Below are 12,122 nucleotides of genomic sequence, written 5' to 3' on the forward strand. Positions count from 1 at the left end.
TCCACTGCTCAAGAGGAAGAATCTATTAGAATCTATCATGCTCTCCATATTTTTTGCCTTTATGGAGGCACAAAGAAAACCATAGCTGAAAGAAAGCCATAAGAAGTGATATTTAGTATGTGGTTGTAAAGTGACAAAATATCATAAGGTTTAAGAGGTGTGAATTCTTGTGTGAGTGCTGTACATAAGCCGATAATATTGTGCCAAACATAGTTTGATGGTGACTCTTTGTCTGCGATACGGCTTGAATTTTCCATTTCAACACTGGGTAAAGAAAATGAATAAACCAGATTAATTTGCTTGAATATAAAATGTGACAATGTGTTTCTTCTTTACAAGATGCTGCCCTCTGCTGGTTGCTCCTGGAACTGATTAGCCATGTAGGGTTTTGAACAGAAGACAATTTCCTGACATAAAGTCAGCTTTGCCATTCAACCTTTTAATTTAGACAGGTTACCAGTGCACAATATCAGAGACATTTCACAAGTTCAAGTACTCCAGGATCTGAGAGGTTCTACTGCAGCAAACAGCCTCTGAAACATGAATATATATGGGGCCAAAAAACTTTTATCCACAGTTTCAAGTAAGAATGAATACAATTTAATGTCCCTCTAGAGGTTTTTGAGGAGACTATAGTAGTTTGTCTCCAGTTAAGATGTTGGTCCATTGGAGCTCATGAACTTCTCCCAAAGCTGATGGTTTAAAAGCTGTGTCCAGTTAAACATTTCCTTTGGTACTGGATTAACTGGGAATATACCAATGAGTCGAGCAGTTATTCTTTAAATAAACCCTAAAATCAGTGATTTGTCGATTCAAAACTGTTCCTCAGGTAGATTGTCCTGGGCAGCAGGTTAAGAGGGAAGCATTTCCTGGGGATTTGATCAGATCTTAATGGCTATTTTTTTAGTGTTTGTCAGCAGGGACTGATGACAGATGAGTGACAGGCAGAATCCAATTTAATATTATTACAATGGGCAAAATGTCTCAATCAGTGGGTCAAAAAAGCAAAACAATGAGTTAACTTTCTAAAAGCAGCAGTAGAGCACAGATTTGATATTTTTGTCAAAGATCAGATATTTCCCTAGAAATTTGCAGATTTTTCCATCAGCTTTGATGGATGATGTCATGGCCACTATTATAATCAGTGATTGGACATGATAAATACCATACCTGCATGTCTGAGTACTCCAGTTACTACGAGGGATCAAAGCAACTGATGCTTTGTCTAGCCTCTCTCTGTTGGCAGCAACCAGCAGATGATAAACTTAAATGAACGCCTGTACCCAGTTTATTCAGGAAGCTGATGTCAGTATTATAATTAATTGATATTTTTATTCCCAGTGTCTGTTAGAGTTATAAAATCTGCTCAGTCTGCAGTCCTGATCCAGTTTAACCAGATCCTCTGAGCAGAAGGTACACAGCAGAGATGGTAATGGCGGCGGCGGTGTAGGTAAACACCGCGTTATAAACAGTGTTTGTCCTGATTCCTTCTCCCAGCATCCTCTTGGTTTCCTCCAGACCTCTCACCACTGTCTCGGACCGCCACTGGTCCACTGCCTCTGGTTTCTGCAAGCCACCAGCTTGTGTTTGGGTCTGTGGTTCAGCTGTCGGTTTGGTCTCCAGCAGCTTCCTCACTGTTAGCAGCTGACCCTCAACCTTGCCGACGCCCTGCTGGAGCTGACCCAGTTGAGCTGGGAGGGATTCCAGCAGGGACTCTGTCTTCTGGTTGTGGACCTGAAGGTCTTTAAAGGCAGAAAAAGAAAAAGCAGGTGAAGCTGTGGTTGGTATTTCTTTCCCCTGGGGGGCGCTGTTCCTCTCTGTGAAGGCTTCGGTCAGAGTGACCCTGAGGCTGTCAATGAGTACCCGGAGTTCGTCCTGCTGGGAGCGATGATTTCCGGCCTGGACTTTGAGGGCCTCCTGGAGGCTCTCTGGACCTTTCTGAGCCTCCAGAAGAAGATTCTTCAACTCCTGCAGAGACAAAAAGACATAATCCACATAGTGTCAAATTTATAGGGTCAAAATGATACACACAGGCTCAAATATATACATATTACCCTAGTAATATTTGTTTAAAATCTCTTCTGAGACGTTTTGTGGATATTTGACTATTCTGTCAGGCAGAATTTATTCTGTTCCTTTGAACCGGCTGGTTTCTTTGCATGGAGCCCACTTTAAGTTTGGTCCACAAGTGTTCAATAAGGTTGTGGTCAAATTAATTTTATAAGATTCATGTTAGCCGGTTTTACTCATTTCAGTACCGTTAATTATTCACAGCCCTGGCAGATTTAGGTTGAAATTAATCCTTTATTGTTACCAACGTGTTTCCTCTGGCTGTAGGTTACATTCATGTTTTAAAGTGACCCATTCAGAGACTCGCATTAAATCTGATGGACGATATGTAGAGGGAGCTAAAGATTAGGGTGATGCCCAGGAGGCCATCCAATCAAAGACTTGGAGCTCTTCACCAGAGATAAATCATCAAACTAAGTCTGGTATAAATACTTTTATTCAACTCAGTACAGACACCAAGACGTCCCTCTTCCCAGACACCTCCTCCAGCTCCTCCGGGTGGAGCCCAAGGAGTTCCCAGGCCAGCCGAGAGACATAGTCCCTCCAGCGTGTCCTGGGCCTCCTCCCGGTGGGACGTGCCTGGAACACCTCCAGAGGAAGGCGTCCAGGAGGCATCCGGTATAGATGCCTGAGCCACCTCAACTGGCTCCTCTCGATGTGGAGGAGCAGCGGCTCTACTCCGAGCTCCTCCCGGATGGCCGAGCTCCTCACCCTATCTCTAAGGGAGTGCCCGGCCACCCTACGGAGGAAGCTCATTTCAGCCGCTTGTATCCAGGATCTCGTTCTTTTGGTCATGACCCAAAGTTCATGGCCATAGGTGAGGGTAGGAACGTAGACCGACTGGTAAATCAGACCGGCACAGCGCCCCCATTACTGTGGCAGCTGCACCGATCCGTCTGTCGATCTCCCGCTCCATTCTTCCGTCACTCGTGAACAAGACCCCGAGATACTTGAACTCCTCCACTTGAGGCAGGAACTCCCCTCCAACCTGAAGAGGACAAGCCACCCTTTTCCGGTCAAGAACCATGGCCTCGGACTTCATTATAGGTTTATCTTTGGTTTAAATTCCTATTAGAAACAGATTTATTAGTTGAATAAAAATTATTTTAAATCTAAATCTGTTAAGGGTATGAATACTTTGGGCCTTAACCACTGATGGTTAAAACTTTGACACAGTTGGGTGTTTTAGCAGGACAGTTATCCCAAGCACACATCAGAACCTGTGTTGAGTGAATAAACCAGAGTACCAAGAACTCCTGGAACGGCCCAGACCTCAACTGTGATGAAAATTTGTGAACTAAAAGTCCAGGATGAGCCAGGAAACCAACTGGTAAGTCAGAACCAACAGATTCCATGAGGAAGATGGTCAAAATGGTGCCAGAAGCTTGATGACGGCTCTGCCACATCTACCCAAATATTAGTGAGGGAAGGGTGATTAGAGGTAATCCGTGACTAATAAAGTCAGTCATGTGCAACAAGTCGAACATGATTGTATTATCAGTCCACCCTGAAAAACAGAACAGTCCAGGTGTATCGTTAGAAACCCAAAGCTTAATATGAGAATCATTATAATAAAAACTGCATAAAGCTTCTAACCAGTGCTGCATGTAACTTGAAGGCAGCTTTATGTGAAAACGAGAGCAATATTTACCATGAATGTTTCAATACAATCTCAATTATCAGAACAGGATCCTGACCCGGGGATTTTGGGTAAATATGGTGCTAAAGTAACAGACTGTACTCAACTCGTAATCTGTATTATTGGTGTTTTTGTTTTCTTCTTTAAGTAAAATCTTTTACATAAAAACATCTGGTGTCATTTTAGAGCTGATCTGTTGGAAGTATTGATGTGTTGAAGTAGTCTGCGTATTACTCCAACCTATACTACTAGTACATTTATCACACTGAGACATGGTCTCAGTGTGGCAGTGAAGCAGCGTATCATTTATTATATTCCTTTTGCCTCAGTCGGCTCCAATTGGTGGATGTACCTACTCTTTCCAGTAGATAGCAGTAACCCATCATGGATAAGGCATCAACAGTACTCAATACATCACAGCCTTAGTGCCCTCTGTTACTTTAATCTGTTTAAAGCTGCCATTATAACCATCCAGAAGCTCCCTCGTCTACTTTCTGTACCCATTTTACAATATTTAGGGCTGCAGGTGTGAAATTCAGCCTCCTTCCGCTCAGTCAGTGAGCACAGAGTCTGTCAGCTTCTCATTCTACCTGAAGGCGAACACGGTTGATGTACGTTGACCCCATGACCCCGATTAGGGCTCCAAGCACAGAGCCAATGACGGACCAGTTCTTGGTGCGCTCCGCTCTCGTCCTCTCCTTCTCGTGACTCTCCCTGACTGCTGCTGAAAACAAGGCAAACTTTTCCCTCTCCGAACTCTCTGCGTTCTCGTACGCAGTCCGGAGACGCCGTTCCTCCTGCGGTCAGGAGAAAAGACAAGCGGTTAGTGGCTTCATTTTTAACAGATGCTACTGCCACAACTAAAGGGTACATTGTCACAGTTTTTTGTATAAGTACTCAATAGGCTGTAAAGTGAACTCAGTCCCAATCTAGATGTGAAATACAAATGAATATTACTAAAATAGGACTAATTAGTGCCACTAATTGATATCTGCTATTTGTATTATCCTCAATATATATTCATGGTGCACTGTGACTTATACGCACAGCCAACAGAAACAGTAGAAAACAGCCTGTCATAGTGAACACAGAGCTCCTTTACAAGCACTACACTGCTGTCTGGATCATGGCGTCTCTTCCTCTCTGTCTCACTATAACAGGTTTAGATTTAATGTTGTTTTTAGCACAAGAAAAATACATCATCATATCTGACGGCACTGCAGCTTTGCACATGAAGCTGCCAATTATCTACTCTTCGCAGGGTACAATTTGGCCTTTTGTGCTGTACTCTGCAGTGAATGAACAGAGCTCAGTATCATTGGTGCCGTTTTCAGTCCAGCTCCACAGGGTTCAGCTTCGCAAGCTCAGCATATGTTGCATTGTGTCTGAAAGCCACATTGAAGTGTAAGAGATGGGTGGAGCTTTGTTACAAGTGAAAGATCCCTTGAAAGATATTTTTCTGAAGAATCAGTTTCTCCAGGTAAGCTCTGCATGTTTGCACAATAAAGACTCTTACTGCAACAAGTTCTGCTCCACTGTCTGAGGTCCTGATTTATTCTGCTTTGACTTCAAAGGTTTTTTCTTGGTATTGTTCTGAATCTTTTGAAAAATCAAAGCTAAAAATGTATTTTCTTGTTGAGAAAGTTTGACCACTTAGAAAACTTCGAATCTAAAGCTTATTTTACAATTGTCCTTGTAGAAGAGACTCTCCAACAGTTTCAACACCAAATCGGAAACTCTGTACGAGCCGAACCAACAGTTTTAACACTGGCTGTCTTTCCGAGCTAACCTGCAGCAGCTTGTGCTCCATCGTGGCCAGCTCCAGGTAGTGAGGCTCCTCCCTGGAGACTCTGTCCAGCCGGTCTCTGACCTCCTTCAGGCGGCCCTGCAGGGCCTCCAGGCTTGTGTGCGCCTCACGCACAATCCCTCTGGCCACCATGAACGCTGCTTCAGCCTGAACAAATATACAGCTGTCATACATTTTTGGTTGTTGGAGTTAAAAAAAACAAGCATATTTAGGGTGTGGATTCAGTTTAAAGATCTTTCTCTGTCTTTACTCAGCACATCAATGCAGACTAATTCAACAACTTAAAGGCAATGACCATTCTCTCCGTCTCCTGACCTGAGTGACTTTGGTTTGAGCCTCGCGGACTTCGTTTAGCCCTACAAACTCCTCGTATTTCCCCCACCAGTAGTTCACTGTGACGGTGGCGGTCTTTGCCGACCTCTGACTCCACTGCCGTCCCAGGTCTCCTGCATGCTGATGGGACAAAAAAGGAGGAAATACTGGTTTTTAAAGGCTGTTTTAATTAAAATAAACAGTGAAATGCAACTTTAATAATGCAGTCTTATTTGGTATGTTAGTACTGCCATCCGTAATCTGGACAACTGCTGTATTTAAGTCTAAAAAGGGATATTTTTATACCTGCAGGGCAGACAGGGTGCGTTCCTTCACCACGTCAGCTGTACCCTGCTCAGGAGGGGAACGGTTAGTGGGTGGATGAGGTCGAGAGGGCGGTTCAGTGCTGTAGGATAGAACCTGAGCGATTCTGCCTGGCAGGTAGTGCCGAGACAGACAGCATGAGCCTTGAGCCCAGAGATAGATCTGAGCTCCTCTGTACCTGAGAGAGTAAAACTTGCTTAATTCATTCACTTCAGATGGGTATCTTTAAACAAGGTCATGTCCAAACGTTGTGGCTTCGACACAAATGTTTCTATGATTGTCTTTTAGATTTTCTGTATATGTTTCTCTAGTATAATGAATCCAGTTTCAATAAAGTTATTTACTGTAAATCAAAGTTCATCAAATGATTCTGCTAAATAATCTAAAAACAACAAAATAACAATATTTGTGTAGGTTACAATACGTCTTGGCAAAGTAGAGGAATTAGCTTCAAACCTCTCCTGTAATTTATACTAAACTGACTTACCTCATTGGTAATGTTAGCAGTCTGGGGTGGAGGTTTGTAACTCTCACAGCAGCTTTAGGGCCAACACAAAAACTCTGAAAAACAAAGAAATTCTAAGTAAATGCTTTTAAAATCAGAAATATTGTTGTCTTTTAGATGCAAGCAAATCAAGTCAAATACAATAAATAAAAATGTTTCATAGACTTTATCCATACTTTTTATGTTCTCTAAGGTTTACATATTTATAGACGTTAGTAAGCTAAGGAAACCCAAGTCAAATTTATTGTTTGTGTACACAAACCTGGCCAATACAGTTTATTCTGATTCTGATATAAATGTGCCTAGGACATATGTTATTAATAATTTTTTAATTATTAATAATCTAAAACAAATCAAAGAAAACTCAATTTCCAGATATATTAATTTCTTCTGATCTTTTTCAATGTTGCAGAAAAGCCAGTGAATGTGTAAACACAGGAGGGTGGTGACTTTCAGCAGACCCCTGCCTCTACCCTCACTGAAAGCAAAGCATTAAATATATACATCACTATGATACTCTGACTACATCACATTTACATCACATACTAAAGGACACGCTGTGATTATTATTCAAATGAAACTCAAATTTTCTCTATCATTGTTTTCTGTTTCATTTCTAAATAGCTTTACATTGCTAACATTAACCCCGTTAGAAAACTGAAGAAAAGATCTGTTATAATTCAGATTATAGAGAAAGGTATTGAAATAAATATACCTGTTTCCGTTAAAACGGTTATAGCATTTAGTTTCGCGGAATAAACTTTCTTTAGTTCAAGTTATCCTGATGTTTGGTGAGGCAGCTAGCACCAAGTAGGTTTTTTTTGTTCAGGCACATGATAAGGATCCTATTTCCGGCGGTTCTTCCGGGGTCCTACCAGCGCGGATTAAGTCGATAACAAGACACAATTGCAGTAGATTGTCGTTCATTTCAGTTTTTAACTGATATTTAAACATGTCTGGTAGAGAAGGTGAGACTTTTTCTTGTATTACACTTATATATGGTGAATTTCTGACTTTAATAACCTTTTTATCTTTGGTGCCGCGCACTTCACTGTCAGCAGGAAGCTAAGAAATGCTAACAGGCGCGAGTAACTGTTTTACGCCAACACACATTTTTCCTGTATCTTCATCATCAATTCTTGGTTCAATATCTAGAAATAGACATATTTATCAGAAAGAAAACAAGTGCACACCATGATTCTGCAGCCTGTAGCACCACCTTTTAGCAGTGTTATCCTGAGTTTCTAACTGTGCTTCATTTAATTGAGGTCCGCAGACATTCATTTTAGTGCAGCTCTGTTTAGGTCCCACCAGGGCATTTCAAACCGACTGAGATCTGGACTTTGACTTGGCCATGACATAACTGTGAAAGCTTTCTTTTTTAGCCATTCTACTTTAGGTTTGCTGTTATTTTTGGGATCATTGTCCTCTTGATGACCTAGTTTTGGCCAGGCTTCTGCTGTCATCCGCCAATTTTACTCTAAAATACTCCTGTATACAGAGGAGTTCACAATCGACTCAGCTATTGAAATATTTCAGGTCCAAATAATAATTTCTCCATCGTGGCTGACAGTTGTTTTGAGGCGTCTGGGTGCTGATGTACTGTTTGGATTTTGGTCTCCTTGGTCTTATCCGTCTAAAGGACGCTGAGGTTTTATGGTTATTCCAGATGGAGCTTTGCAAACCTAAATCATGCTGGCATATCTTTATAGATAGAAGAGGCTTTCTCCTTCAACCTTCCCAAACAAGACATACTTTTTCAGTCTTTTTATTACTGGTCTGTCGTGACCTTTTGCAGCCTGTATTGTCTGAGATGAAGCTCTTGTTTTATTCTTTTATTTCTATTAGCAATGCATGATCTGGCCTTGGGGTGAATTGGCTAGCATTGATCTCTTGGCTGCAAGTCCATTTCCTTCTTTGCTAGCTCATATTACCATATTGTATTTACACATTTTCATTTCTCCTTGTCAGACTATCATCTTGTACCTGTAAACAAACCATTTCATACCCATGTATTTAAACCTTTGCTTATCGGTTTATTGTTGTACCTGTTTTTGTTAATTATTAAGAGAAATCAAAATGAAACAACCAAAACCACAAAGGTATGAACTGATGAGAAGGTGCATGCTAACCAGCATTCAGTCTCTTTCTCTAGAATGATGGACGTCAAATTGTGAGGAAAAGCCCTTCAACTGTTCCCAGAATGATGAACATTAGGCTGTTGATAAGTTAATCAAGTGCTTTGATTAGAGGTTTTTCCTTTTTTAAAACCAATGGAAGCAAAATGTGTTTATTTTTGTTTTTTGCATGACTATAAGACAGGAAATATCTGCAGACATTGAACGAGTTTCAGTCATGAACTTGATGCCACCGCTTTGAAATACCCATCAATGGTCTAAAACATCTTCAAGAAAATGCTATAATATATCTAATGTGAGAATATAGGTAATCCTGATAATATACCGGTATCATAAAGGCTGGAGAAGTCTCCAGGTTGTGTGTTTGTTGTTGTACTTTTGTAAGAGTAAATTTACTATATTTTAGTTTATTAAATATGAGGATATTGTAAAATAATAAAATCACAAATACTATTGGAAGTGTTGCTTTCAACAGGTCCAGTAGTACTTACTAAAGATGGAGTGGCAGAAATGTTCTGTGATTATTTTTATTTATTTGTTTCATTTTTTCAGGAGGCAAAAAGAAACCACTCAAGGCGCCTAAGAAACAAAACAAGGAAATGGATGACGTAAGTGGCATTTAATCAGTATTGATTATTCTTTCACAGCTTAAGTTAGAAGATGTGGCAACATGATATCTTCTACTCTAGAAAACATTTATTTTCTTCTCATCAAACTTGAAGAGACACAGTACTTTCAAACATCAAAGTGTCTGATGTCAAGGTGGATTCACTGGGAGATATTAGCATTTTATCATTAATGTGTCACTAGGAAAGCAGTTAAACAAAAAATGTTGCTTGTGGATTAAAAGGAATGTATGCCTGCAGGATGAGGTTGCCTTCAAGCAGAAGCAGAAGGAAGAACAGAAGGCCATGGAGGCATTGAAGGCCAAAGCATCTGGAAAAGGACCTTTAAGTGAGACCAGAGAAGTAGCTGACAGTGTGAATGTGTGGATGACTGATTGTAGTGTAAAGCGCTTTGGGATCTCTGGGGACTTGATAAAGAGCTGTACAAGTGCAGGCCATGCTGCAGTTTGTTTAAGAAGCAGACAGTAGTGGCATATAAACCAGTTCCTCAGATTTCCTTTTAAATATGTTTTATTTTTTGAATCTGGGAATCTGAGAATTCAGATATGCTTGATGCGGTTTTACTATGATAGTTTTTTATTGCCCTTGTCTGGGTTTTATATATATAACCACACAGAGATCAATACAGTACCTTATGATGGGATTACGAGTAATTCTGTTTTCACCTCAGGATCTCATGGTGGTTTGTTATAGTCTTATTCTGGGCCTGATGCATGGTTCTCTAAGGTTTTACAGAACATATGGAGAATCATACTGCACCCATCTTGCATGCAGTAGCAAATATATAGCAAATGCAACAGCATGTAGAAGGCCAATGTTGCCTCTAATTTGATAGAAAATCGTTTTATTCATTTTATAAACATAAATCAGCCCCAGTTGTAGCTCAGTCATATTTACCGTTTTCTTTACCATGTTGTATCTGTTTACTCTTCCCTGCAGCCGGCGGCGGGATCAAGAAGTCGGGAAAGAAGTAAACTCTGAAGATGTTTAATTCCTGCCTGGCTGACGTACCTCCAGTTAGTTTTTCACTGATAAACATGAATCCTGCAACATTCAAACTCTGTTCCTGCGCTGAGCTCTTCCAGCCCTTTGTACAGTGCAGTGTTGACATATTTTTTGGAAGAGTTTACAGCTGGTATCGTGCTACCGTGAAAGTAGTAATATAATCACCTCCCTTATGACACCTAAAAACAGTTTCACAGTTTATTAAATGTTATCTTTTGGCAGAATTAAGAATGAATTGTTACAGCTCTTAGGTGGAAAATGGTAAACAGTAAAGACTTAATCTTTACTGTAACACAGAATCAAAAATCATCCCAATTATCTGTTCATCCTGTTTTTGGTGTATTGTGAAGTGGAAGATGAATAAAGTTTTTTTTTTAAATTACATGTTTTAAGTTTTTGATTTAATAGAAGGAAAATATGCAAATTGATCCACTTTAATATGTTCTGGCTTTGTACGTTTCTCTTTTCAGTTTTAATGTGCAGTAATTGCACAAAACAATCCCCCTTGTAAATGTGACCCATATAAAGCTGTCTAATGCATTTATGATGGGCTCCACCTGCAAATGCCTGATAACAAACCACTTCTGTGATGCCTCTTCCCTCTGGTTCTTGTTCTAGACAGACCAGCTCCCTGTAAGATGTTTGGTCTGCAGTGGACCAAATTATGACCCAACTGTTCGATTCCTTTATGGGTCACGTTTTTAGTCGGTGACAATCAGACTGTAGAAGGCAGATAGGAATGTGCATTAGTTTACAATCTGTTCAGATTTTCATGAAAATCTGTCTCCTTGGAAACAAAATAACACAAAGAAAATATGAGGTTTCTTCTAAGACTTTTTCATCGTATTGCTTTTTCCAATAATGTCACCAGCGGGTAAAGTTTTGTGTGTGTGTGTACCCCTTTTAGATATTTTTGATTGATATTAAGTTTCTCTGAATCCCCGTCGTAAAGTTTGCGCTGTTTGGACAGTTTCTGTAACAATTACACAACTAGATAATCAACTAAATTTCAGCACTGGAAACCAAATGGGAAGTTTTTAAAAAACACTAAAGGTGCCAGTACCATTTCCAGATTGTGTATATCAATATTTGTGACATCACAGTGGACAGTCAGGAATTATACTGGACAGCAGGGATCAACAGAAAATGAGATGGAAATAAGGAGTTTGACTTGAAATGGGTTCAGCCTTACCTTAACTTCATCGACCCCGGTGTGATAACAGATTAACAGATGCTGCCATGGATGGAAAACCTAAAGCAATGGATGCCGAGGTCAGTGATTGTCTTCAGAACATAAACTGGTTACAGTTATATTTCAGACATTTGCTGTAAACATTGACCAAAGCACCTGAGCTTATTCATTAAATGTGGTCAAAGCAACTTGTGTACAAAGCATGTTTATACTCAGTCAGCGACAAGAAAAGCAAAGGTGAATGAATTACACAAGAAAAGCCATTTAAAGAATTGTCAGAAAATCATTAAAATGCTGAAATGTTACCACATAAAATTTGTATGAAACATTATGGCTCTAACAAATAAGAGTTGCTGTATTTCTCCTTGTGAGAAGCAAAAAAGAAAATAAAACATCTGGATCCATTCATGTGTTAAAATACAAACTATACAAGCATTTAAAAAATGCATGGTATTAAAACAATGCATGATTCCACTTATTGCATTGTTGCGTAAATACTCGTAT

The 12,122-nt window shown here is 40.1% G+C and overlaps 2 protein-coding genes across 2 annotated transcripts; one reads left to right on the forward strand and one right to left on the reverse strand.

Annotated features, from left to right (window-relative positions):
• Positions 1 to 418: 418 nt before the first annotated feature.
• On the reverse strand, positions 419 to 7,511 carry ccdc51 (coiled-coil domain containing 51). The gene is made up of 7 exons (XM_047347582.1): positions 7,373 to 7,511; positions 6,640 to 6,713; positions 6,135 to 6,330; positions 5,832 to 5,969; positions 5,499 to 5,663; positions 4,300 to 4,506; positions 419 to 1,968 (listed from the first exon to the last, which is right to left on the reverse strand). Exons 2-7 carry the CDS (start codon positions 6,642 to 6,644, stop codon positions 1,390 to 1,392), a joined length of 1,290 nt encoding a protein of 429 aa, XP_047203538.1. The 5' UTR covers positions 6,645 to 6,713; positions 7,373 to 7,511; the 3' UTR covers positions 419 to 1,389.
• tma7 (translation machinery associated 7 homolog) lies at positions 7,478 to 10,810 on the forward strand. Its single transcript, XM_047347585.1, has 4 exons — positions 7,478 to 7,625; positions 9,348 to 9,403; positions 9,662 to 9,749; positions 10,361 to 10,810. The coding sequence occupies exons 1-4, from the start codon at positions 7,610 to 7,612 to the stop codon at positions 10,393 to 10,395; spliced, it is 195 nt and encodes a 64-aa protein (XP_047203541.1). The 5' UTR covers positions 7,478 to 7,609; the 3' UTR covers positions 10,396 to 10,810.
• The last annotated feature ends 1,312 nt before the right edge of the window (positions 10,811 to 12,122 follow it).

The sequence above is a fragment of the Girardinichthys multiradiatus genome, chromosome 20 (assembly GCF_021462225.1).
Source record: "Girardinichthys multiradiatus isolate DD_20200921_A chromosome 20, DD_fGirMul_XY1, whole genome shotgun sequence".
NCBI classification, from domain to species: domain Eukaryota; kingdom Metazoa; phylum Chordata; class Actinopteri; order Cyprinodontiformes; family Goodeidae; genus Girardinichthys; species Girardinichthys multiradiatus.

What these genes read in the sequence shown, in the direction of transcription:
- ccdc51 (XM_047347582.1), bottom strand. An exon ending in CTCAAACCAAAGTCACTCAG is followed by an intron (nt 5,664 to 5,831) that starts GTCAGGAGACGG and finishes ATATTTGTTCAG; the next exon opens with GCTGAAGCAGCGTTCATGGT. An exon ending in TGGAGCACAAGCTGCTGCAG is followed by an intron (nt 4,507 to 5,498) that starts GTTAGCTCGGAA and finishes TCCTGACCGCAG; the next exon opens with GAGGAACGGCGTCTCCGGAC.
- tma7 (XM_047347585.1), top strand. An exon ending in AAAACAAGGAAATGGATGAC is followed by an intron (nt 9,404 to 9,661) that starts GTAAGTGGCATT and finishes GTATGCCTGCAG; the next exon opens with GATGAGGTTGCCTTCAAGCA. An exon ending in ATCTGGAAAAGGACCTTTAA is followed by an intron (nt 9,750 to 10,360) that starts GTGAGACCAGAG and finishes TCTTCCCTGCAG; the next exon opens with CCGGCGGCGGGATCAAGAAG.